The sequence below is a fragment of the Camelus ferus genome, chromosome 21 (assembly GCF_009834535.1).
Source record: "Camelus ferus isolate YT-003-E chromosome 21, BCGSAC_Cfer_1.0, whole genome shotgun sequence".
Classification (NCBI taxonomy): domain Eukaryota; kingdom Metazoa; phylum Chordata; class Mammalia; order Artiodactyla; family Camelidae; genus Camelus; species Camelus ferus.
The window spans coordinates 6,842,199-6,865,494 of NC_045716.1; the positions used below are offsets into that span (position 1 = coordinate 6,842,199).

The window sequence follows — 23,296 nt, forward strand, 5'->3', positions numbered from 1 at the left end:
AGACCATGCTCTTCTTTTTCTTTTTAATGCTTTTATTTGAGCTCACTAAATTGATTTAATGTCATGACTTGTGATTTGAAAAAAAAAAAACATTGACTTAAGTACGGGGGTAGTGGAGATTTGACAATGTTCTGCTTAACGTGCATGAAGTTAGCAATTAACCAACTGGCTTGAAGAGCTGTTCTTTTAGGAACTGAAATGTCTGACTTAGCTAGCTGGAGATGCTCCCCTGACAGCTGCAGCCAGCTCTCCAGCATCACTCTAGGCCACATGGCACTTGCACCTTGGAGGCCGAGTGGCCCGGGAATCCAGACACCCCCATCGTGAGTCCTCATCCTTACTCTTGGGTGATGTTTCTCCATAGCCCTAAGCAATGCTCTGCACTCCCTGGATGGCGCTACATCTCGTGGTGATTTTGTAGCCTTGTTGGACCAGTTTGGCAACCATTACATCCAGGAAGCTGTCTATGGCTTTGAGGAATCCTGCTCCATCTGGTACCCAAACAAGCAGGTCCAGCGGAGACTCTGGCTGGAATATGAAGACATCAGCAAAGGTGAGTGACATCGGCAAGTTGTACTCCCCATGCAAGTCCTGGCTGCCTAGGTGCGGTCCATAGGACCAAACCACGGGCGTCTGTAGGTAAAGGACTAATTCAGGTGTTGCCTCTATGGTCTTGAGCATTCTTCAGATTGCCAAGGTTTGGTTGCTAAAACCAAATCTCAAAATGGGGGTATCTGGGGGAACTTGGACGCAGGAGGGACTCCCCGAAAGGTTTTTACCAGCCACCATGCATTCTGCTACCATAGCAAGGGCCAAGTATTAGACTGAGCTTATGGAGTAGGGGAGAATGGGACAGTGTTGACGTCTCCCCCACCACTTCCTGCCTCCAGCAACCCCATCCTACACGGGCCGGCAACCCCTTCCAGTAGTTACGTAGTAAACCCCTGCTCATTCTGTCCTGCCCTTTGTCCAGGTCCATTTTTTCTGCTGACTCGTGCTGTGAGGAAGTCTCCTTTGCCCCAGGGGTTTCTATAGTCATGGATAACAGCCTCACGAATAAATCTCTGTCCGCTACTTGATGGCAAGTTAGTATTCAGTCCAAGTTAAGTACAAGAAATTGGAATTTTTCAAACCTTTTGAATTCACCTTCTGATATGGGAGGAGTCCTGGCTGGTAAATTAGTATGCTGGTCAACCAGGACTGGTTTACCATTGCCATTCATGGAATTTCTTCTTCTCAGCTTGTCCTCATGGCATTCTGATGAGGCCAAGTTATGGATGTGTGAGTTGCTAAAGGGCAAGTGATGAAATTAGCACAATGAAAACTCAAGAAGTAGGTCATCGTAAGATTTAATGACCAAGGGTCCCTCGAGACCAGGGACCCTCTGCTGTCATCAGCGCTGCCGTGAGGGGAGACGTGCTCTCATGGCTGAGATGCTCTCGGTTCTCTGAGCTCCGTACGGATTTCTGTTTCGCCTCTCTTCTGGCTGGGCACTTTCTTCCAAAAGAAGCAAGAAGCTTTGCCTGGGCTGTAGGCATCCCCCCAACACACACACACACACACACACACACACACACACACACACACACACACGCCCTGATTCCTTTAAGCTCAAAGACACAACCACAACAAGGCTCCTTGTATCCCTTCAAACTTCAGCGTCTTAAAATTGTCCTGATTCCAATTTGCCAAGAAAGGAGTATAATGTAACCACATTTAGATAAGAGGAGTTCCAGCTGGCAAAGCTTTCTGACTTCAAAGTTCCCATGCCAGAGCCCAGTGATTGAACCAAACGGCTAAACGGTCCTCTATTTCTGTTTGCCAGTAGTCAAAGGATTGCCAGGCTCTGGGACTGCTGGGAGGTGAGAGTCTGACCTTCTTCAGAACTCCTGGTTCTGCCTGCATCTATCCTGAGCATCGTAGTATCCTTAAGGTTCAATACTAAGTCCAGGAGGGAAGTCTGTCCGTGGACTTGGCACTGTGCCCCAGCCGCCTTGATCTTGGGCCATTCTTGCCACACAGGAGCTGGTTTAGTCCTACTGTTGACTTGAGTTCTTATAAATATGATGTATCCCAGCCCTTGCTTTTTATTGACATTAAAAGATACTCAAAGATTGCAGTATGTCTATTTTGCTCTCTTACAATTGTCCACGTATACCCACCCCGGGACTGACTCCAGAGTCTTACTTTTATGTCACAAAGTTTCTCTCTCTTATTGTCAGATTGGATTCTTACCCTTAAATATCTTTCTCCTCCCTAGGCACTAATTTCTTTTTATTCCAAAAGCATGAAGCGTGCTACCGATCAAGAATTATAAGTGCAAAAGACAAAGGAAGATTTTTCTTCTGCGTTTCTGCACTCTTGAGAGGATTGCTCCAGAAAGGAATTTATACACTAGTGGTGACAAGTGTTCTGAGAGGGATGTACCTACCATGACATAAAAGTGACACCTTTTTGGACTTGAGTCCTTTGATGATAGGTTCTTGCCTGCACTAACTTTAAAAACCTTCCAGTGAAAAGAGATTTTCTGTTCTTTGCTTTTATACCTATGATCAGATACCTAAAATTGCTTGCAGATTGAATAGGAAAGGAAGTTTATCAGGGGTGAAATGAAATGGAAAGATCACAGGACTGAAGGGTTGGGACTCCAGAATCAGCCAGATGGCTTTTGTTTAGTCAATTAACTATCAGCACCTCCCCCGTGAAGCCCTCTATGGTCCCTTCCAGCTCTGCTAGTTTATGGATCCTGCGAGTCCTTCTTTAGGTGAGAAGCTTTCTCAGGTCAGGCATTTGAGGAAAGAGTCTCCTCTTTTTTCTACAGATCACTACACAGCTTCTCAAGGGTGGGATCCCTGCCTTATTCAACTTTGAATTCCCGGGGTCTAGCCCAGAGCCGGGCACATGATGATCCTCCTACAAGGGTTTGTGGCTGTTGCTGCCGTTGTCAGTGATGCCGGTGGTGGTGGCGGCGGCAGTGGGAATGGTGGGGAAAGCCCTTCTGATGTGGTGGCTTCCCACGCGGGTTTTATCACAGGCGTGTAAACTGCATCCGTTGTACCTGACTGATGAAAACCCAGAGATGGATGTTCTTGACCAGATCTCCAGATCTTCACTCAACAGGCACTTATTTGTCGTCTTACAAGGCTATGGTTTGGTCCTACCAATAATTAGGAACACCCATCTTCAGATAAGCCTGACTGAAGCTTATGAATAATATCCTGCCATTTCTCATTGTCCAAAATTTGCCTATCTTTTTTTTTTTTTTTTTTTTTGCAACAGCCCAAATAAAGACTACCTGAATTGAAGTTTCCCAACTGTGCTCTCTCCACTTCTAAACTTACTTACCTTGGTCCCTTCACTTCTAAACTTACTTTCATCTTTTCTCATCATCCTTTGCCCTCATGCCTCCGAAAATGCCGTCAGGCTAATTTCTCCACCTGCACACGTGCTCCATCCCTCTCTGCCTCCTCTTGGTCCTCACTCATTCATTATTCTCCTCCTTTTTAATCTCTATAACCTCTCTAGCCACAATTATCCTTTCCCTGACCTTCCAAAAATAATATTTTTATAATATGCAACTCTTTTACTTCTGTTCCCTTTCAGCATCTCCCCATCAAATTCCTTGAGCAAGTAGTTTACACATTTTTTTCTCTACTTTCTTAGCTTCTTTTCACTCTTCAAATGATCATATTCAACCCCTTCACTGTGTAGAAATCACTCTGTAGAAGGAAATCAAGGACTTCATAAGCGGTTTCACTTTCCTCTTCTGTGGCCATTTTATGTGTCTCAGCTGAAGAATTTGTCCCTTTGGACCAGGTCTGCCTTCTTGCAAATTCTCTCCTTTGGCATCCTCGATGCTGTTCTGTCCAAATTCTCTTCATAAATCTCTGGCCTTTATTTCTCATTCTTTTTTTGCCCTACTCCTCTAGGGAAATCATTTACATTTTGTTATTTTCCAGGATTTCATCTTTAATGCCATCTCTTCTTCAACCGTTGCTGGATGAGTCTCTTCTGTTTCTACTTCAACCTGCATCTCAAATCCTTCCCTCTTCCCTGGAATTCAGAAATTCACCTGCCTTTGAGTGTTGGTCATTTCTACCTGTATATTCCACAAGCACCTCCATGACAGACACCTCTCCTCTCTATATTCATCAGTAGATGCGTGAACCACACTGATGGGCCAAAACAGAAAGAGAGGAGTCCTTCCCGATGCTCTCCTCCATCCTGCATGCTCAGCCGCCGACAAAGTTCTGTTCTTTTCACCACCTAAACATTTCTTCAGCAGGTGTTGTCCCCTGTGCATTTCGCACGAGTTCACAGTCCCAGCTCTCAGAGGAAGCGGGAAGTACTGAAATCGCATCCTCGTGTGTCTCGTCTTCTGCAGTTTCCTGCCGCTCTGGTCCGTTCTACACTTCGCCGTCTGTTACCTTTTTAAAATGCCCCTTTATGGCGTGACTGTTCAGCCTGAAGCCCTTCACTAACTTCCTTCTCAGCAGGAATATGGCTTCCCTCCCTGCATTAGTGTCCAGTGGCTGCAGTAATAAATTACCATAAACTTGGTGGCTTAAAACAACGTAAATTTATTTCCTGACAGTTCTGGGGCCAAAGGTCCAAAATCAGTTTTCATGGGCTCAGCTCGAGGTATCAGTGGGGCTGGTTCTTTCTGGAGGAAGGGAAGCTGTAGGGAAGAACTACCCTCTCTCTTTTATTTTTTTTCCCCCTTCCAGCTTCCAGAGGCCGCCTGTATTCCTTGGCTTGTGGCCCCTTCCTCCACCTTCAAAGTGCATCACCCTGACCTCTGAGGCACGTGGTCATCTCTCTGCCTCCTCCTGCCTCTTCTCATCAGGACCCTTTTGATCACATTGAATCCAACCAGATAATCCAGGTTAATCTCCCCACTTCAAGAACCTTAATTTAAGTGTATCTGCAGTTTTTGCCAATCACAGGTGACACTCATAGGTTCTAGAAGTTAGGGCCGGACATCTCTAGGAGCAGATATTCAGCCTAGCACACCCACTGCCCTCCCGGGCTGCCGCCTCACTGACCCTTCCCTACGTCGAGCATTCCTCCGCTCTGATGACACAAGGCTGCTGGCTATCAATCCAGAACTCTGGCATTTGATTCCAGACAGCTTAAGACCTCAGAGACCCGCTTCCTGCCGCAGTCTGAGGCCATAGATACGCACTCTAAAATCTCCACGACTCTAAAATCTCACTCGGCAAGTTCCCCTTGGGCTCCTCACTTGCCCTCCTCTTGCAGCTCTCTGTTTTTCTCTTTTCCTTGGTGTCTGTCTGGTTGCCTAGTTTCTGGGTGGATCTCCCCCTCTTCTGCATCAGCAGATTGGTCTTCCTGGCTATGATTTCTGTTTCTTGCTTGCATTTTTAAATTGCCCGCTTCAGCTCTATAATTTGCCATCTACAATGAAATGACACCCTGACCCAGAGTCAGGCCTCGACTCTGGGTCCAGGATCAAAGTTCCCTCTCATCTGGAAGAGGGCATTGAGCCTTTCCACACTTCTGAGCCTGTCGAACCCTGTCCTCTGTCTACCTCCATACTACTGTTTCCTCCTTCCTATTCTTCAAGAGCCAGCTCAAAAGTCCCCGCTTCCACCAAGCCCTCCTTGATGCTCTAGCTGGAGCTCGCTGCTGCCTGTTTGATGCTCGGTGCCTCCTTGTGTGCGTCACCTGGCAGCACTCTTCACCTTTCCTGAATCACCCTTTTCCTCTGGGACTGACTCTCAAGATGACAGACCTGACAGCACGTACCATATCTCCTTTCTTTCTGTAATTTAAAAAGTTTATTTATTTAAAAAATTCAAAAAGTATAAAAGAGAATAAAGTGAAAAGTAAATCTTCCTCCCACTCTTGGTTCCCAGTTTCACTCCCCAGAGGCAGCCAGGCAACCATTACTACCAGGTTGCTCTCTCTCCATCCAGGGAAGTTTTATTCCTAGCCTTTTCAAGCGAGCAAAGCAAATTGCAGGAAAGTAGGTATATTAAGGTCTGGTTTGTTTAGAAAATGTTACATATAAATATATGCACATACACGTCTATATAAATATATATAATTTTTAACTTCTTACTTTATATATATGTGTGTATACATAATATTACAGAAACATGTATATAATCTCAACTTGAAGTAGCTTTTTATATATGTATGTATGTATGTATGCATGTGTGTGTATATATATATGTGTATATATTGTATATATATATGTGTGTGTGTATATATATATATACAAATGTTTTGTTTGCTCTAAGATTAGGGGTATGGGGTAGGGAATTTTTTTTTGGTACTAAAAATGTCTGTGTTGCTTTTCCCACAATAAGCATGTGCCACTTTTACAATGAAATCTTTTTTTTTTTTAACACATTTGAGAAAAATATTCTGAAAAGTTTCTGCCATCTTGAGTGAAGACTTATTATAAAGTTATTTGAAAAAAAACAAAACACATGATAGTATCTACAAAGAGCTGAACTTTGGTTGGAAATCTGGGAGGAGGGGCTAAACAAGGACCATTTCTTACTAATCTTGGAGTCCTCACCCTGGACACAGTGCCCGGAGTATAATGAGCATCTACTGTTTGTTGAAGGGATAAATCCTTTATTTTGTTCTTACTTCAGAAGAAACCAGTGAAAAAGAAAAAGAGCTATAGATCTGTAGATTACAGAGAAGTGAGCTCCCTCCCCCCAAATTGAGCCTTCTTCAAATGAGAACCTCTGAGGGCTTAATTTTAATCCTCTATCTGACACACGGACCACAATATATTTCCTTCCTTCCTTCCTTCCTTCCACCCTCCCTCCTTCCGTCCCTCCCTCTCTCTCTCTTTCTCTCTTTCTCTTTCTCGCCTTCCTTTCTTCCTTCCTTCCATGCAGGAGCGGGTTTCCTCCAGTCTTTCTTCCTTCTCTTTTCCAGTACCACTCTCACTGCTACGTTAGACCTGATCTTTGCCATAGCTTTTTCTTGCCATTGCTTTTGAGGCGTATCAGTGGGGTTATCTGGAGGTGACAACTGGCAATAAGCAAGCTGTTTCTTTCTGCTGCGCCTTCTAGTCCATAATACACTGGGATTTGGGCAGAGGGGGTGTTCGGTTTTTGTTTGTTTGTTTCCAGCCAGTTGCTTCTTTTCTAGGGGGAAAGCTAAGAATAGCTTCCTCCTCTTCCAAGACACAAACTGAATGTCTTTCCTGTAAAGGGACCCTCTAGCTCTGGGAAGTCTTAAGTTAGATTAGAGTCAAAAATGTAAACCACCTGCGTGGCATTGTATTCCTACCACACAGGGCTCCATGTTTTCCACCTTCATCAATTTGTCTTTGGGTGGATGGAGCCCACGACAGACGGTCCATCTCCCCAGGAGAGCGAACGGATTTCTGCCGTGGCTGAACCAAAAGCGCTAGCCGGACCAGCCGTCAGCCTCTGCGCCTGGTCTGTGAGTGCTGCGCCACAGAGGCCCAGGCTTTGTGTTTGATGCTGGTCTAGTTCATAGGCTGACTTGCATATTTGTGGTACGTGACACAAAAAGCTGTGCAGTTAAAGGCACAGCATAGAAACCCAGTGAAGAGTAATAACGTAGGTTTGCATAACACTTCATACTTTACAACCCTGGGGTTACAAACCAGCTGCGAAGGCCCTTCTTGTGCACATTTACAATGACAAAGTTAGCACTCTAGTGGCAAAGCGATTACAGCATACAGCTATTTTCTTTAAAAGATTAATTCATTCATTCAGCAAACGTTTGCTGAGGGCCCATTGCACGCACAGCCCTGTCGTGAGCAGAGAGGGGGTTGGAGGAGACAGCTGTTCTGTGGCATCCCAGGCAGACAGGCCTGAAGGAGGCACTGCCGGTGCCGAGCCTGGTGGTATCGTAAACAGGCTTCCAGGAGGATCTAAGCTTTTCTGAACATATGTGTGAGGTTTTAATTTGAGTCTTCAAGTCCCTAGGCTCTGATGCGGAGTCCGGAGTAAACAGGATCTGTAGGCAGAGGGAAGAAGCTACCACGCATAATATTACCAAACAACATGTTACATAACTTTTCTCATTTAATCCTCAAATGTACACATCATTTAAGTCTTACTTTCCCCAGTTATGGATAAGAAAATAAAGCCTCAGAGAGCTTAAACAACTTGCATGCAGTCCCGAAAGTAGGAAGTGGCAGAGTGAGGGCAAGAAGAGGGCCTTCACCTACTGAGACACATTGCAAATGGGGGCATGCTGTCTTGCCTGCAAATGGCCCAAGAAGAGATTGAGGGAGGAAGGTTAGTGGACAAGATGGAAGTGGGGTCAAGACGTAACTGAAGCCAGGCCGCTGGTCTAAGGTGAACACTGCAGGGGCAGACGTCAGCCGTTGTTGGACATCATGATGGACCCATTGCTGTTCACCTTGAGCTTTCTAGATTTTTGGTTGGTTGGTGTGGGATTTTGAGGGGTCCATAATTAATGATGATGACACAGTTTCTGGAGGAGTTTTTGTTTTTCTTTGTGACAATGCTTCTCAAAATTTAATTGCGTATGTGTCTCCTGGGATCTTGCTGAAATGGTGCTTCTGATTCAGTAAGTCTGGTGGGGCCTGAGATTCTGCAGGTCTAACGAGCTCTTGGCTAACACCAAAGCTGTTAGTCTGAGGACCACATTCTGAAAAGCAAAGCTGTGGTCTCTTCTCAAGACCATCAGGGAGCGGGTTCCCTCGTCATCCCTGTTCATCCTACCTAGTGCAGGAACTTCAACACGGGAACCATGGCATGGTGGCCTCTGGGGTGTGTCCTGGTGTCTTCTTCACAGAGGAGGGTCTGTCACAGACAGGAGAACGAGCCTGAGTGGTTTTCACTTTGGACCAGAACTTGTCTCTGATTAAACCATTGATCCTTAGGCGTGTGTGCAGAATTGAACAGTCTTAAGCCCTCGGGCACTGAAAGGAATTGGAAACATGCTGACAATCAGGCTTAAAGGTGAAAAGCTAGGTTTGTTTGTTTTTTTTAACTTTGTGCTGTAGGCAACACTGTCCTCATCTTACTATTTCAAGCATGCTCTCTATTTTTTACAATAGTGTTCACGAAGCCCCCATCTTTTTTTCTCTAAAAAACCACAAATTGTTAGATTTTCCCATTTTAACCTGGCTAGGATTTTAGTTGATGGGACAATTCTGTTCATGATGTCAAACTCCTTTTGTATAATGATGGGCCTGACCATAGTGACATGTTACCCATAAAGTACAAGTTAGTAGTTGATTATCTCATTTTCTGGATTATTCTCCACTCCAAATATGTGCGCTTTGCCTTCACAGCTTGGTGGATTGCTTCCTGAGAGTGGACTCATTCATTCATCTATTCAGTTCTGTCTACATCTAAGCATTGGTCTAGGCACCGGGTGTTTAGTGGTGAGTGACACGGGGAAGCTTCCTGCTTCTGTGGAGCTTACATCTTAGTGAAAAGAGAAAGAGAGTGGCAAGTGACAAATAAATGAAAGCAGTAATTCTAGGTAGCGATAGATGCTATGAAGGAACCAAGATCAGGGGATGCAAAAGAGGATGACTGGAGGATGGGTGGGTGTGGGGCGTGGGTTGATTAAGATGGCAGGCATGGAGAAGACCTCAGCGATGGTGACGAAGGGTGAGTTTGAGCTCAGACCTGGCAGACAAGGCGGAGCTGGCCATGCAAAGATCTGGGGGCAGAGGAAATAGCAAATGGAAAGGCTTCACATCTTTTTGAATTCTCATAGCTTCTCGCATCCCGTAGGGCATATGGAAGTTACTTGGTAAATACCAGACTGATACGCAACATGACTGGAGGAGAGAGAGGCCGGGAATCTCTGATAGGATATGAAGGGAAGAAACTCTCCTTGTGGCCGAACTTGTTCTGATTCCTGGATTCAGCAAGCTAAGCTGGGATCCATTTGGGTAGCCCCGTCTCTTGCATCCAGATGTAGGTCAGTGCTCAAGTGGGCTGGCCATGGTGATATGAAGGGAAATAAGCCTAGGGCTACAGGCTTAATAGTACAATACATATATCCAGAAGTACTTTTATTTTGATCTTAAGTTAAGGTCTCCATCCCACAGCTAACCGTTCATATCTGCAAAAAATATATTGGAAAAAATTACAACATGAATGGTGATACAATGCAAAATTCTGCACCACATCTGAAAATCTGAACCTGACATCACTTGAGGTTTCCATGTCTTTTGGTTATCTTTTTTTTAATTTTAAAATTTTTTTTACTGGAGGTACTGGGGATTGAACCCAGGACCTTGTTCATGCTAAGCATGCACTCTGCCACTGAGCTATACCCACACCCCTTCCACGTCTTTTGGGATGAGCGTCTTGTGTGTTAAGAGGTAGTACATCTACACTGTCCAGCCTACTCCAAGGCAGCATGTTGAGGGAAAGGACACTGGATGGGGAGTCAAGAGACCTGGGTTATTGGTCTCAGTGGAGTGGGTAGCCAGCCAGCTGACCTTGGGTAAATTACTTAACCCTCTTCAAAATCATCTTCTCATCTGTATAATAACTAACTTGAATTCTATGACACTTAGAGTTTCTTCTACTTCCACTATTCTGTGACTCCATATACTCAGCAAATGATTTCAACTTCTGATAACAGCCTGCAGCATTTAATAATGTCTGGCTCAAGGCTAAATAGGCAAACTCAACTGATACTGCAGTGGAAGGAGTTTAATGTAGCCGTTTATAGCAAGGGTTAGGAGTCGGACAGATCTGCATCAAACTTTTTATTAGCTGTGGCCCTTGAGAAGTTTACTTAATGACTGCAAGCCTCAGTTTCCATGTCTGTAAAAAAGGGCTGTTGATACTTACCTTACAAGTAAGGGTGGTGTAAGGATTGAATGCAATAATTTTATAATAAAACACGATGTCTAGCATCCTGCAGCTGTTCAATGCATTGTGACTCATATTATTATCACTACTATTATACTAGCATTACTTTAATGGCATTTGCAGTTCAGTTTACTATTTCTGAACAAAATAGCAACAGATCAAAATAGAAATGTCAGTCAAACTGGGTAAATTTGCTCTTTGTAGAAACACTGATGTATATTTCAGAAGTCACAAATCGGTTACTAAGCAGGCTAGTTGAATGGGAGTGGGGGTGGGGTGCAGAGAGGTCAAACCTCCATTCAAAAATCAAGACCAGAATCACATCTTTCGGCAGTTGTTTTCAGTCCCAGTTGCAGCTCCTTTGCTGAAAAAAACCCAGGACATAAGCTTGATTTGTCCCACCCGAATGAGAGGGATTTTTCTTGGTGGGGGCGGGAGTTGGGGATGTTAGAAAGTGCTGGCTGTGGAAAAGATTCCCTGAGGAAGCTTTTTTGATAAGCAGCCTGGGTGTTACTGCTTTTTAAGTGCAAAGGAGCTGTCAGGTGCATTCTCCAAAGGGGGGAAATTCACGTAAGTGTCCAGCTGCATCACCTCCCTTTTGACCTATGATCCAGAGCCTGCGCCGTCTGGTTCCACTGCCTGCATCCCGATGCAGTCATTGGTTCCTCTTGCGCCCCAGAGATGGGACCCTGGCCCTAGCAGCCACCCAAGCTCCAACATGTGTGTGTTGGGGTTGCGAGATAACTGGTTAGTAGTTTTTATGTTTTTGTTAGGCTCCTATCTTATCCTGTTTTCTACTGATCATCTGCTTTGGAGGAGCACTTCTGTATTCTCGGAGGCATGAGGGGGTCAACAATTTCTGAAAGGTGGAGCTACATGTAACGAATCTGAGTTCACTCCCTACTCCCACCCCATCTCTTGCAGTGAGGAGCACCATGCACAGCATCTAGCAGGCAGTCAGTAAATGTTGTTGAATGACTAGATGAGCAAATGCCATACTTTTTTTATCCTCCTTTTCCCCTTCCAATGGAAACGGTCACATATTGTCTAAGACAGCATCTCCTCAAATGCCTTCTCCTCCAATCCCCAGCCCCAGCCCACCCTCTCACCAGCCCCCTTTCACATCTCCAGGTGTGAATGTTCTGTGTGGGGGACGTCACGCCCCCCCAGCCCCACCCCGGGATGATGTCAGGTGCTGGGATTTGGCATTAGAAGAACAGGCCAGACTCTTACCACCACCTTATTAGCACAAGGGAGGGCTACGTTTACATACTGGGAACTGGGGCGAGTCCATGTGTGGACTTCCCATTTGTGATAGTTTCTGGCTCCCAGTTAATGTCTGAGGCGCTAACAGTGGTCTTTCTTTTACCACCTTTCCTATAATTGCTTTTTTATACAAAGCAAGTAGGAAAGTTTTCTTGGTAGTGGGGGAGGGGTAAGGGAATATGTATTTGGTGTAACATGCAACTTCTGTTTAAACTGAAACACAAGACAGTGTTTGACTACTTTGGCTTAAAGCACTAAACCAACAAGCCCGTCTCATGTAAGTTTATCCATTTGGCCAGTAGTCACTCCTAGTTTCCCTTCTTCTGTTGTCAGAGGCGGTCTCCCTGAATCTCATGGAGCTCTCTGGAAGTTGGTTCAGCTATTAAAAGATAGAAATTAAAAGGAAAAATTAAAAATACATTAAAAAAAAACCGAACGTCAAGGAAATGAGCAAGAAATGGATGAGGTCTGTTGTAATTAATTTTGAAAAAAAAAAAGTGTGCTTGACATCGTTTTCAATCCTGACCCCAGCTGCCAGCTACACTACCAAATGCAAATGATGAATGCTACTACTGTCAAAGGCTTCCGAATACATCATTTCTGTCTCCGTGACTGATGAGAGGAAGATGGTTTTCCAATCAGATCAACTTCCTTCTAGAAAATTCCCAAGTGCACTTTGACTTGATTGCTGATGCACCGCTGCCAGCAGAGTCAGGGACAGACACACAGACCTCAATTAGCAGCACCTTGAGGGAAGGTGTGAGCCCCTTTGCACGGTAATGACGTTCATGCGTTCATTCAGAAATGTGTACAGTAAATGTGTTCTGCTGAAGATCAGGCACCGTGCTAGGTATCAGCAATACAGTGGGCAATAAAAGAAATTTCCTTACCTTCGGTGGGATTCTAGATGTTCAGGTAAAGCATAATTCTTTCCTTTGCCAGCCTCATCTTACCTCTTCTCACCTTGCTGCTTTGTGAAGGGCTGTTTGCAGACTACCTGCGGTCTGGTGACTGCCCACTGAGGCCAGAGAGGGCACAGTAACTGCCCAAACAGAGTTCATGCCCTGGGGCTCCAGAAAGTGGCCACACTGGTCTCCTCATAAGGTCCAATTCGATAAGGAAGGAATAGGTAGCTTCGCTAAGTCATAACCATACAAGGTCCATCCACCTGGTGAAGTCTGGCAGGGGACGGGCTTCATTCCGGGGAGTTAGAATGTAGCAGCACGGAAGCCCTCAGCCTAGAGCAGTCGCAAAAATCAAGCCAGTTCAAAAGACTTTCAAATATTTTCCTTTTGCTGGTAAAAAAAAAAAAAATAATAACAAAGGAAGAGAGAAAAAGAAAGGTAGAAAGAAGCATTTCTCCAGCTCAATTTCTCAGTGAATCTGCCAGTTAAAATATGTGCTTTGTAGGCGAACTGTGAGTGCCAGGGACAGGGCAAAGCAGCCTAATTGGGCAAACCAACAGCCTGGCTCCCTTGATGTTTTTTTCCTGTTTCCTTGGGGTTTTTCTGTAGTCAGGCTGATTGCACAGAGGCAGCTTGAAAAGTCATTTCTGCATGTGGCTCTGTTGCCCGCATTGACTGCTCTGGTCCCTCCTGTCAATTTATTGAAAGTCCAGTCGATCGCGGTGGTAACTGGTTCTATATATATTGATGTGTTTGGGGCATCTCCGGCTGTGTGTATTTTTATTTGGTCTGTTTGCCATCTCGTCTAGAGAGCAGGGACTCTCCCACTTCTTTGCATCTCCCTGTAGGTGTTGCCTTAGATTCTGCTCACAGTGGGTTCACATTCAATATTGACTTGATCGCAGTCACGTGCACGAAGATAATCAGGAGGCTGGTGCCCCCAAGCTTTACTGGTCACTGCATTTTTTTAGAGGGCTGGGTAGAAAGAAGCAGCATTGCGTCTTCAAAACGTCCACACTAGCTCCCTTCACGGGTAATTAATGCGTTGGGACCAGTATAGATCATGCATCCTGCATTCACTCATGGGGCTGGTAAAGATCATTAATGATCTACAGGTAAACGTAAAGGCAAATTGAAACCAAAGAAAATCTCTCTTATGATTTAATCAACCATTTAAAAATTACTTCGTCATTCAATGACTCTTTATTGAGTTTCTGCTTTGGGCAGGCGTTGGGCAGACAGCACTGTAGATGGGACGTGATTCCTGCTCTTGTGAAATAGACATGGGTGGGACAGACTATAAACAAGAAAATAAGGAACGGACACAATATTGGGAACTGTGAATGGGCTGTGAGGGTGATGAAGGGGGCGCTGTGACAGAGGGTGGCCGAGGCCGCGTCCACTTGAGGGCCATCAGGGAGGGCGGGAGTGGCGCTCAGGCAGGGATATGGAGGTGGGCTGGGGGAGAGGCAACCCAGGAAGGGGGGATGGCCGGTGCAAAGACCTGAGGTGAGGCGCTGAGTGGGGCTGCAGCAGGGGGGTGAGGAGACCATGGGCTGGCTGGAGGCTGGGAAAGACAAAGATGGCCAGGCAGCATCACGGAGGCAAGTGCCCCGTCACACGTATGTGTGGGTGGAGCTCTGCTTTGCAAGGTGCCTTTCATGCACCCATTTCTCACCACCCAATGAAGTGAGGAGGTAGGTTACATATTATGACCCTCCTGCACTGAGTGGAGAATAACTTCAAGGGAGGCCAGAGTGGACACAAGGACACCAGTTAGAGACCTGAAGCAGGAACCCAGGGCAGGGGACATGGAGAGGAAAGAACGGAGCAAGGTTTGTGTATGGTACAGAGGAGCTTGAAGACGGCGGGGGGTGGGGGGAGTGGGATCTGGGAGAGGGGGGAGCAGGGGAAGAGCAGCGAGATAATTCCTAGACATTTGCTTGAGACGCTGATTATGCCGGAGTGCCATTCACAAATAGGGGGCGATGGGATGGAACAGGCTGGGGGAGGGGGGGGAGTAAAGAGCTCCGTGCAGACTGTGAGTGTCCATGGAGACGTCCAAGGGAAGAAGTCAAGTAGACAGTTAGACACGCAGGTCTGGAGCTCAGAAGAGAGGTCAGTGCTAGAGATGCAAATCTGAGAATGCAGAGTGCAACCCGCACCTAGGGAGGAAGACAGAGGAGAGGAGAGAAGCAGGCCCAGGACCAAGCCCTGAGCTGCTCCCACAGTTAGAGGCCGAGTGGAGGTGGCTGGCGGGGAGTGGTTCGACAAAGGAGAGCATGGGGAGCAGCCAGGAGGCGGGAGAATCAGCGGAGGCTGTGGAGGAGAAGACAGTGGGCAGCCATGTCTTGTCCTGCTGAGCTGGGCAGTGAGATTTGCCTTAGAGCGATGCTCCCTTAGAGAATCCTACAGCATTATGACTGCAAACCCTGAAAAATAATTATAATGCTAATATATATGCAAGACTTAGGATCTTTAGTATTTTTCACATATATCCTATTTCTCACCACCCTATGAAGTGAGGAGGTAGGTTACGTATTATGACCCCGTTTGGTGAAGGGTCTTTTGTGAGTTGTGCTCAATCACAGTGGCTTCACTTTGAATTGTGAAGCATGAAAGACAGCTTGCAAAGCTGAGCTCCGTCCCTTGGGGTATCCCCGGAGCCAGCGTGCCGTCCCAGGTCCTCAGGATGCTGGGCGGAGTGGTAGAACCAGTCCCTGCTCGGGACGTCAGCCTGTAGACCAGGTGGCCTTGCAGGAGGACTCCCCAGCTCTGCGCTTCTGTACCACTGGCAGTCCTGTACCCCTGACTCCCAGGGGAGGAGCTGAGGCCCACGGGGTGAAGACACTGGTCTGTGGTCATGCAGAGAGGGGCAGAACCGGAAGTGGAACCCAGGCTTGCTCACTCCTCATCCTTGCCTCACAGGTCTGCCTGTCGCTTTCCCAAAGTGCTGGAAGCCAGGAGGGCTCGGGGTGCTTGTCCCAATGCCTGCATGCATCTCTCTGCATTTTGGACCTGCCCACGAGGCTGTCCCAGGATACGCACCCCCTCCCATGAGGCTGCCAGATCTGCGACCTGAGCTCATCCACTCTTAACGGTTTTACTACTAGGCATTACTGACAAAATAAAACCCTTACTCCACCCAGTTCTCACCTTACAATGCCCCCCTTGGGGAGGGAGCTCCATTTCACAAGTTAACAAACACTCACTGACTACCTACTGCTAAAAGTGTATCGAATGCCAGGCTCTATACTAAGGGTATGCTAACACGCCAATGAATGAGAGCCAGGGCCTGCCCTCAAGTTGTTTATAAAATATGTGGGAGGGTGTCCAGTAAACCAGAAATTGCAGTGTATTGTGGCAAGGAGTCTAAGAGACCCAAGAAGAGTCAGCACTGGAGAGGGGATCCTAGTCCAGACTGGGGCAGGATGGAGCAAACCTTCCTGCGGGGTTGTTGCCTGGACAAAGAGGTGGAGGGTGGGTGGAGATGGTATTCTCAACAGGGAGAGGCAGGGCCCATAAACACGCAGAATGAGGAAAAGGTGCTCCTGCCAGACGTGGGGGAATAAGGCTGGTGAGGAGCCGGGGGTGGGTGCAGAGGGCCCACTGGCCACGCCCAGTCCTCCTGCTTCTGCCGTGCAGTGGTTTGAAGGACCTACTTCTCTGTCTTAATGTGGTTTGGGAGTGAGTAACGGATTTCAGCAGAGACAGGATACGTTCCTGTTGTGCTTTAGAGGCGTACAGCTGGTAACACCCCGGAAGGTGACTGGAAGATGTAAAATCTAGAGCCGGCGTGACCAGTCAGGACCATTTTGGAGTAGATCCGATGGGAACTGCTGAGGGTCTGGACTAAGGGGGAAGGAATGTCAAGTGTAGGATGGATGTGACAGTGATTTTGGAAACCTGGCTAACAGGTAACTCGTTGGATGCGGAGGGTGAGGCTGTTGTAAGCCATGGCAAGGCCCGGTCGTGGAAATTTCTTAGGGAGACGTAAATGGAAAACCTGTGGCTCCTGGGGTGATTTCCCAATTATGGAGCAGCGAGAATTGAAAACACTCTAGCCCAGACGTTAAACTGAGCTGACACGGGTGCTGAGTAGCACAACCTTTGCTTTCTGTGATAGTAGCATTTGCTTCCGGATGCTGACATGGCAGCGGACACCCAAGGCAGCAACCTCTCCATTCTAGGGTGTCCCTCCTAGCAGTCTCTTCCTTCTTAGGGGCTCCTGAACTGTGGGCATGCCTCAGTGAGATACAAGGGTGGAGTGGGGACCCTACCTGCTTCCTTATCTCACTAACAGCCTGTGCTTCGGCAGGAACCCCAAGTAGAAGCACCTTGAACCCAGCTCCAGGCGTTATGTTAACAGTTCCTTGGACCCAGCCCAGACTCAGTCCTCTGTCCTAGCTCAGGGGAAAGGGACCAACAATGATCTCCATGATCTCTGGGTCTCAGATACGAGTTAGTCCATCCACCTAGTAAAAAATCACCGCGTTTTTTCCACGGAAAGCCGTATGGGTGGAGATGAACTAGGGACATGGGAGAAAATGGGTTGGGCAGGAAGGGTTCTGTTTTGTAAAACACATAGATGCTCCCCTGCAGCAGCTAGAGGTCATATTTCTGTAAACACTCAAGATTCTTGCCCTTTCGAGCATATGTTTCCTTGTTATCTTTTAATTGGTTTTTATTCTAAATTTGACACCAAGCAGTTTGTGATGGCAGCAGCCGTGAGCACTAGGGGGGTACATGTCAATTGCAGGGACGTGTGAGACGTCAGGACCTTATCCGCGCCCCCTCCCTCCTCCCCGCCTCGCACCAGCCCGCAGCGAGAAGCTGGAGGTTGCTCCTCTTGCCCTCTCCTGCCTGTGTTGTCATGTTTATAGATGTCAGCTTCTGGGGAACAAAGGGAGAGGAGTCATCTAAAATCCGAACGGTGCCTCCGGAAGCTGTGTATGACAGCAGGTGAATGCCAACAGATTGGAAGCTGGGATCAGCAGGCCCGTGACACATGAAGCCCTGCATCCTGGGAAAGGACTTCACATTGTTGAAAACAAGTCAGCAGAATGCAGAACTCGGGTGTTCCTGAGAAAGCTGGGGAAGCTGGGGTCTGGAGATCTTGTGTTTCTATTGATGCGGAAGGAAGCACGATGCACAGGGAAGAGGGGGATTTGGGAGGTAGAGACTTGGTGGCTGAGCGACTTTAAAACAGATCCTTGTCTGCAAAACAGGATAATGAGCAGATTGCTGAGGACTGTCAGATCAAGGGTCTTGAGTCTGGCAGAGCATCTGGCCCATAGTAGGTCCTCAGTAATAACTGGGAGGTTATTTTCCAGGACGGGCTCTGTGGCACACTAGTCCAGCAAGATTTTCTGCAAGACATGAATTCCACTTTCAAATTATTTTTGACAACTCTGCATGGTGTTTTGCCTTCTTGGAGATTTGTAATACATATGAGAATTTTAAAGGCTTTTTGAAGATTTACCGAAAACCTGCTTAACTTTCACTTGAGTTGCTCCCTCATGTTAGAGCTTGAAAAAATCTTTCTGTTGGTCTGTTTGTTATTTTGAGTTATGCTATTAACAGATCCTAAAAACAGAAGTTCTGTGAGATCTACTGAGAAAAATTCTGAGTTTTTAGCTACACAGCTTCTAATAATTAGGGAGAAGCTTTCTCTTTAAACTCCTCTATCCAGAGTTGGCACCAGATCCTCTTGCTTCTTCTGAAATACTCCCTCCGTTTGCCCCTCGTTCCCTACACGTGGTTGTCACCGCAGACCTCCCAGCCTGCATTGTGACTACAGCACCCCCCCACCCCCAGCCAGTCATTTTTGCCTCCAGCCTCTCATTCACGCACTCATTTGCTCTAAGTCAGTCTGCACTTCACCGCCCGGCTCCTTCCCCTCGGCCATGTCACCCTCCACGCCGTTTCCTGCAGAGCTGCAGCGAAGGTCGGCTCCATCCCGCATGGCCCTACTCTATCTACGTAACTTTGATGCCCATTATTTTTCCAGCTAAAACCTCCCTGTCACAGAGTTAAGCTTTTAAATGACCTCCTTGGCTAACTTTACCTCTATTTTTGACCTTCTCGCCCCTACCCTGGTCACCCACATTGTCCCTAACTACCTAGTCAGCTCCTGCCCATTCTTGTGGTCCTCCACGAAGCCTTCTCCAGCCTCACTGATAACCTCTCATCTCCAAACTCCAGTGACACTGACCAGTCTCAGTCATATGGGGGAGGGTGGACTGGACACCCTGGAGTCAGACAGACCTGGGTGTAAGTCCTACCTCCTCTCGTGGGAACTCTGCACTTGGACAAAATAATTAACCTCTCTGTTGCTCAGTTTTGTCATCTCTAAAACAGGGACACTTTCAGCACCAACCACTAAGGTCAATATGGAAAAGTGATCTTAGTGTTAAATCTTACCTGGAGGTTAAGAAATCCAGTCACCCCTTCAGGTTCTGAAAAAATGGTTGACTGCAAAGAACCATCCATCCCCATGAGACTTAGAAGACTCACAGATGCACTCACCCCTCTCCTTGTTTATCAATGACCAGGCCAGACACAGACCCTCAAAATTCCCGTTCTTTGCCGTATAAATGATGAGCTGAACTGCCTGTCCCCGCTGATCCATCAAAACAAAATGCTTGTGAATCAGACTTTGGTTAACCTTATCTCCTTCCTCCAGGCTCCTGAACTTTGGCTCACCTTCAGCCTGAACCAGTATCCGGCCCCCCTTGGGAACAGGCTGGCCTCATACCACTTCCCCACACGTGGTTCTTTCTAGCTTTGTTTACTTCTTTCTATGAAAGGAAAACTCGTTTTATCTAACTCTCGAGATGTTCGCAGACCTTATCAGAGCGTTCTCCTAATTGTAATAGTCCCCCCTCTTACTACAGTTGTCTCTGCCCCATGTCTTGCAATACTCTTTTTGAATAAGGCTCTCCCTAGTAAGTCGAGATTTGTTTTTTACTTGATAGAACACAAGCAAAGTAGAGTGCCAAGGCAGGTAATAAAAAGCAGCTACTATTATTATGATTACTGTTGTATTATGTTTGTTATCCTGCTGTCCCCAATAGATTACAAATTCTCTGAGGTCAGTCTCATACTTTACAGCTCCCCACAGTACGGAGCACAATCCTGGGCACGTAACAGGTCGGTAACACCGACTGGCTGACGAGCCTGTCAGCATCCTATCTGGAAGCTGACAACCAGTGAGATCCTACATTCGTGAACGACTCCACGGACAGTGGACAGGACGCTTAGCTCTGTTCAGAGAAAGAAGGCAATCAAGGAAGAACGGAGCCACCACCTGAGGTCATCTTAGCAGGTGATGAGAGAACACGACGATTCCTGTTCTCCTTCCATCTTCTCTCGCACGTAAAATTGCTCTGAAACAGTAGATGGTAAAGACAACAAAGCAAAACAGTAGACAGTAAAAGACGCCATAAATGAAAACTGTTGTTCAAAATAGTGAGGAGAGAAAGAAAGAAGTCCCAGCTCTCAGAGAATTCTGTCTCCAAGCACCCTCACTACCTGCAGGGCTAAGCAAGCCCTTCCCCATGTGGCTCTGCGCAACCTGGGCGGGAGTGGGAGGTTGCAACAAACGCCAGAAGGCTGTTCTTTTTCCTTCAGATGTGAGAGAATATTGTATTCTGGAAAGTAGACGTTATTAACCATTATACCCATGCCCTGCATGACTTGTGAAAAGAGGGAACATGGTGATAACAAAGATTTAAAATGAGTTGACTACAAGCAAGCCATGAGAGCAAAACTCATGCTCCTTGTTAAAGGTCTTTTTAGATGTTTAAGTGCCTTCGGCCAAAGAAATCCTATTCATTTCACCATTGCCGTGAGCTCCTTACCACCGCCGAGAAACAGCGTGGCCTAGTGGTTAAAAGCAAGGTCTTTGAAATCTGTATGACCTAGGTTCTCTAAGCTTCACTTTGGATATCTAAACATGGAAACAATTACATCTACCTTACAGAACAAGGTGTCAGGAGTCAATGAGCTCAACGATAATAAAGCATTGTATTTATAGTGAGAAGTCGGGGGTCAAGTCTCAGCAAACATGAGCTGCAGGCCTGTCTGGCCTGTTACATGTGATTGGATGGCCCTGTGGGCCTGTCTGGCCTGTTACCTGTGTTCGGATGGCCCTGTGGCCCTACCTGGTCTGTTACCTGGGATTAGATGGCCCTGCCGGCCTACCTGGCCTGTTACCTGCGATCAGATGGCCCTGTAGGCCTGTCTGGCCTGTTACCTGTGATCCGATGGCCCTGCGGGCCTACCTGGTCTGTTAGCTGTGGTCGAATGGCCCTGTGGGCCTACCTGGTCTGTTACCTGGGATTGGCTGGCCCACAATTTAAGAATGGCTTCTGCTTACTTAAGAGATTGGGAAATAAAAATACAAAGGAAAATAATATTTGATGACATGTGAAAACTATATAAAATTTAAATTTCAGTCTCCATGAATAGCATTTTATTGGAGCAGAGCCACGCCCACTCGCTTCCGTACTGTCTGTGGCGCTTTCACAGAGGCAGAGCTGAGTGGCCGAAAATATTTACTGTCTGGCTCTTCACAGAAGACGTTTGCCTATTCCTGCCGTAAATGGTAGCTCTTGTTCCTAAGGATGCCTCATCCCTCAAGGCCAAACGCAACAGCTCCCTCCTCAGTGAGGCCTCTGCTGGTCTAACTGTCCTGTATCATCTGGTCCTTATTGGATCCTTTTTAAAAAAATATAGCACTGAAGTTCTGTATGTCGGTCTTATCTCCTCTGTAAGGTAATACATCCTTTGAGCATAGGGATTACACATAATTCATTCTGGTATATTCAGAAGGTCTGCACAGAGCCTTGTAAATAGACATTCAGTAACGTAGTATTTGCTCTATCAAATTGAATTCAGTTCCAGTTTGGGTCTTCTGGCTTTTACATGATGTCAACCAACTTTTTGGTGGGAAGAAAGTCCTGGGAGGCTCGAGACAGAAGCACAGGAAGGATCTAAAAAGATCTGCACTCAAAAAAAAAAAAAGTAATGGTAACAACCTTGACATGAGTACTTACCACGATACATGGAAAATTTTAGCCCTGGTTGCTTGTTGACAACATTCACTTCCTATTGTCTCTGCGTGTGCAAAATTAGATGTGCCTCAGGGATTTGGAAAAGTTAAAGATGAATCTTCTTACCTATCATTTTAAAAGGGTCCTATTTTCTCAGCTTTCTTGACACCATTTAAGTTCCTGGCACTGGGGGAGAGGTGGTATTTTGTTAGGGGGGGTGTGTGTGTGCGTGTGTGTGTGTGTGCGCGTGTGTGTGTGTGCGCGTTGCAGATGCACATAAGGGCGGACATTCATTCCATTTTGTGGCTTTGTTTGACACTAGACTAAAGACAATATCTAAATTGCCCTCCAGTAGACTTGTTACCGTAGGAATTGAAATTAAATACAAAATCGCACAGTTGCAAGCTTCAGAAACAGAATTCATGACTTAATATATCTGAAGTGGCTGATTTTCTGTACTTCTCTGTTGGTTTTTGATTCCAGGTTGATACAAGGGAAAGATACCCGTGGGGTTTTGCTGATACCTAGGAGAGATTTGCTTTTTCTCTTTCTTGTGAAAATGAAAAATAATCTAAAAGTCCCAGCACTCTTTTAGTACTAACACCTCAGTATTATAAATGGTTATTCAAGACATGGGGTGGAGGTCCTTAAACACTACCATTTATATAGCATCCACTCCAATCAAGTACCATCCAAATAACCTTGCATTTCAGGGAGAAATATTTTGTAACTAGAAAGGTTGGTTTGGGAGATCAACATTTAATCTTATTCCACTCGTGTAGCAATTTTAGTTGAAGCAGTTCAAGCTCATGGTCAGCAGCATCTTTTTTATCCATTTCCCCCCTAATAGCAATTAAAGGATCACCCAGCTCCCAGAGAGATTGGTTGCAGCCTTGAGCGTGCCCCCGGATGGACCAGAGGGGTCCGTCACTCTGAACAAGCCTGCCGTCAACAGCAGGGATGCCCGAGAGGTGACCAACCTCATCTTTTGATTAATGTCCTGTGTCAAATCTATACACAGGAGCACACTGTTACAAACTAACTATAGATTCAGCATTGTATGTTTTTTCCCACTTCCCCATCCCGTGGGGCTGTCAGGGACCTCATGGCTCCAGTACCGAAGCCAGTGAGTCGGCCACACGCTGTGTCTGCCCCCTCCTGCCATCTCAGGCAGGCATCTTGCTGCTGGCAGAGGTCTGGACTGTCTTGGCTTCCTAAGCCTCATTCTGAGGGGCAAGTG

At 46.5% G+C, this 23,296-nt stretch overlaps 1 protein-coding gene across 3 annotated transcripts in view; it reads left to right on the plus strand.

Moving 5' to 3' along the window:
• The window catches only part of ASTN1 (astrotactin 1), a 293,377-nt gene that overhangs the window by 223,107 nt on the left and 46,974 nt on the right, over positions 1 to 23,296 (plus strand). For all 3 annotated transcript variants that reach the window (XM_032463675.1, XM_032463676.1, XM_032463677.1), the window contains exon 16: positions 365 to 553. In XM_032463675.1, coding sequence (XP_032319566.1) covers positions 365 to 553 — 189 coding nt within the window. The remainder of the gene's footprint in view (positions 1 to 364; positions 554 to 23,296) is intronic.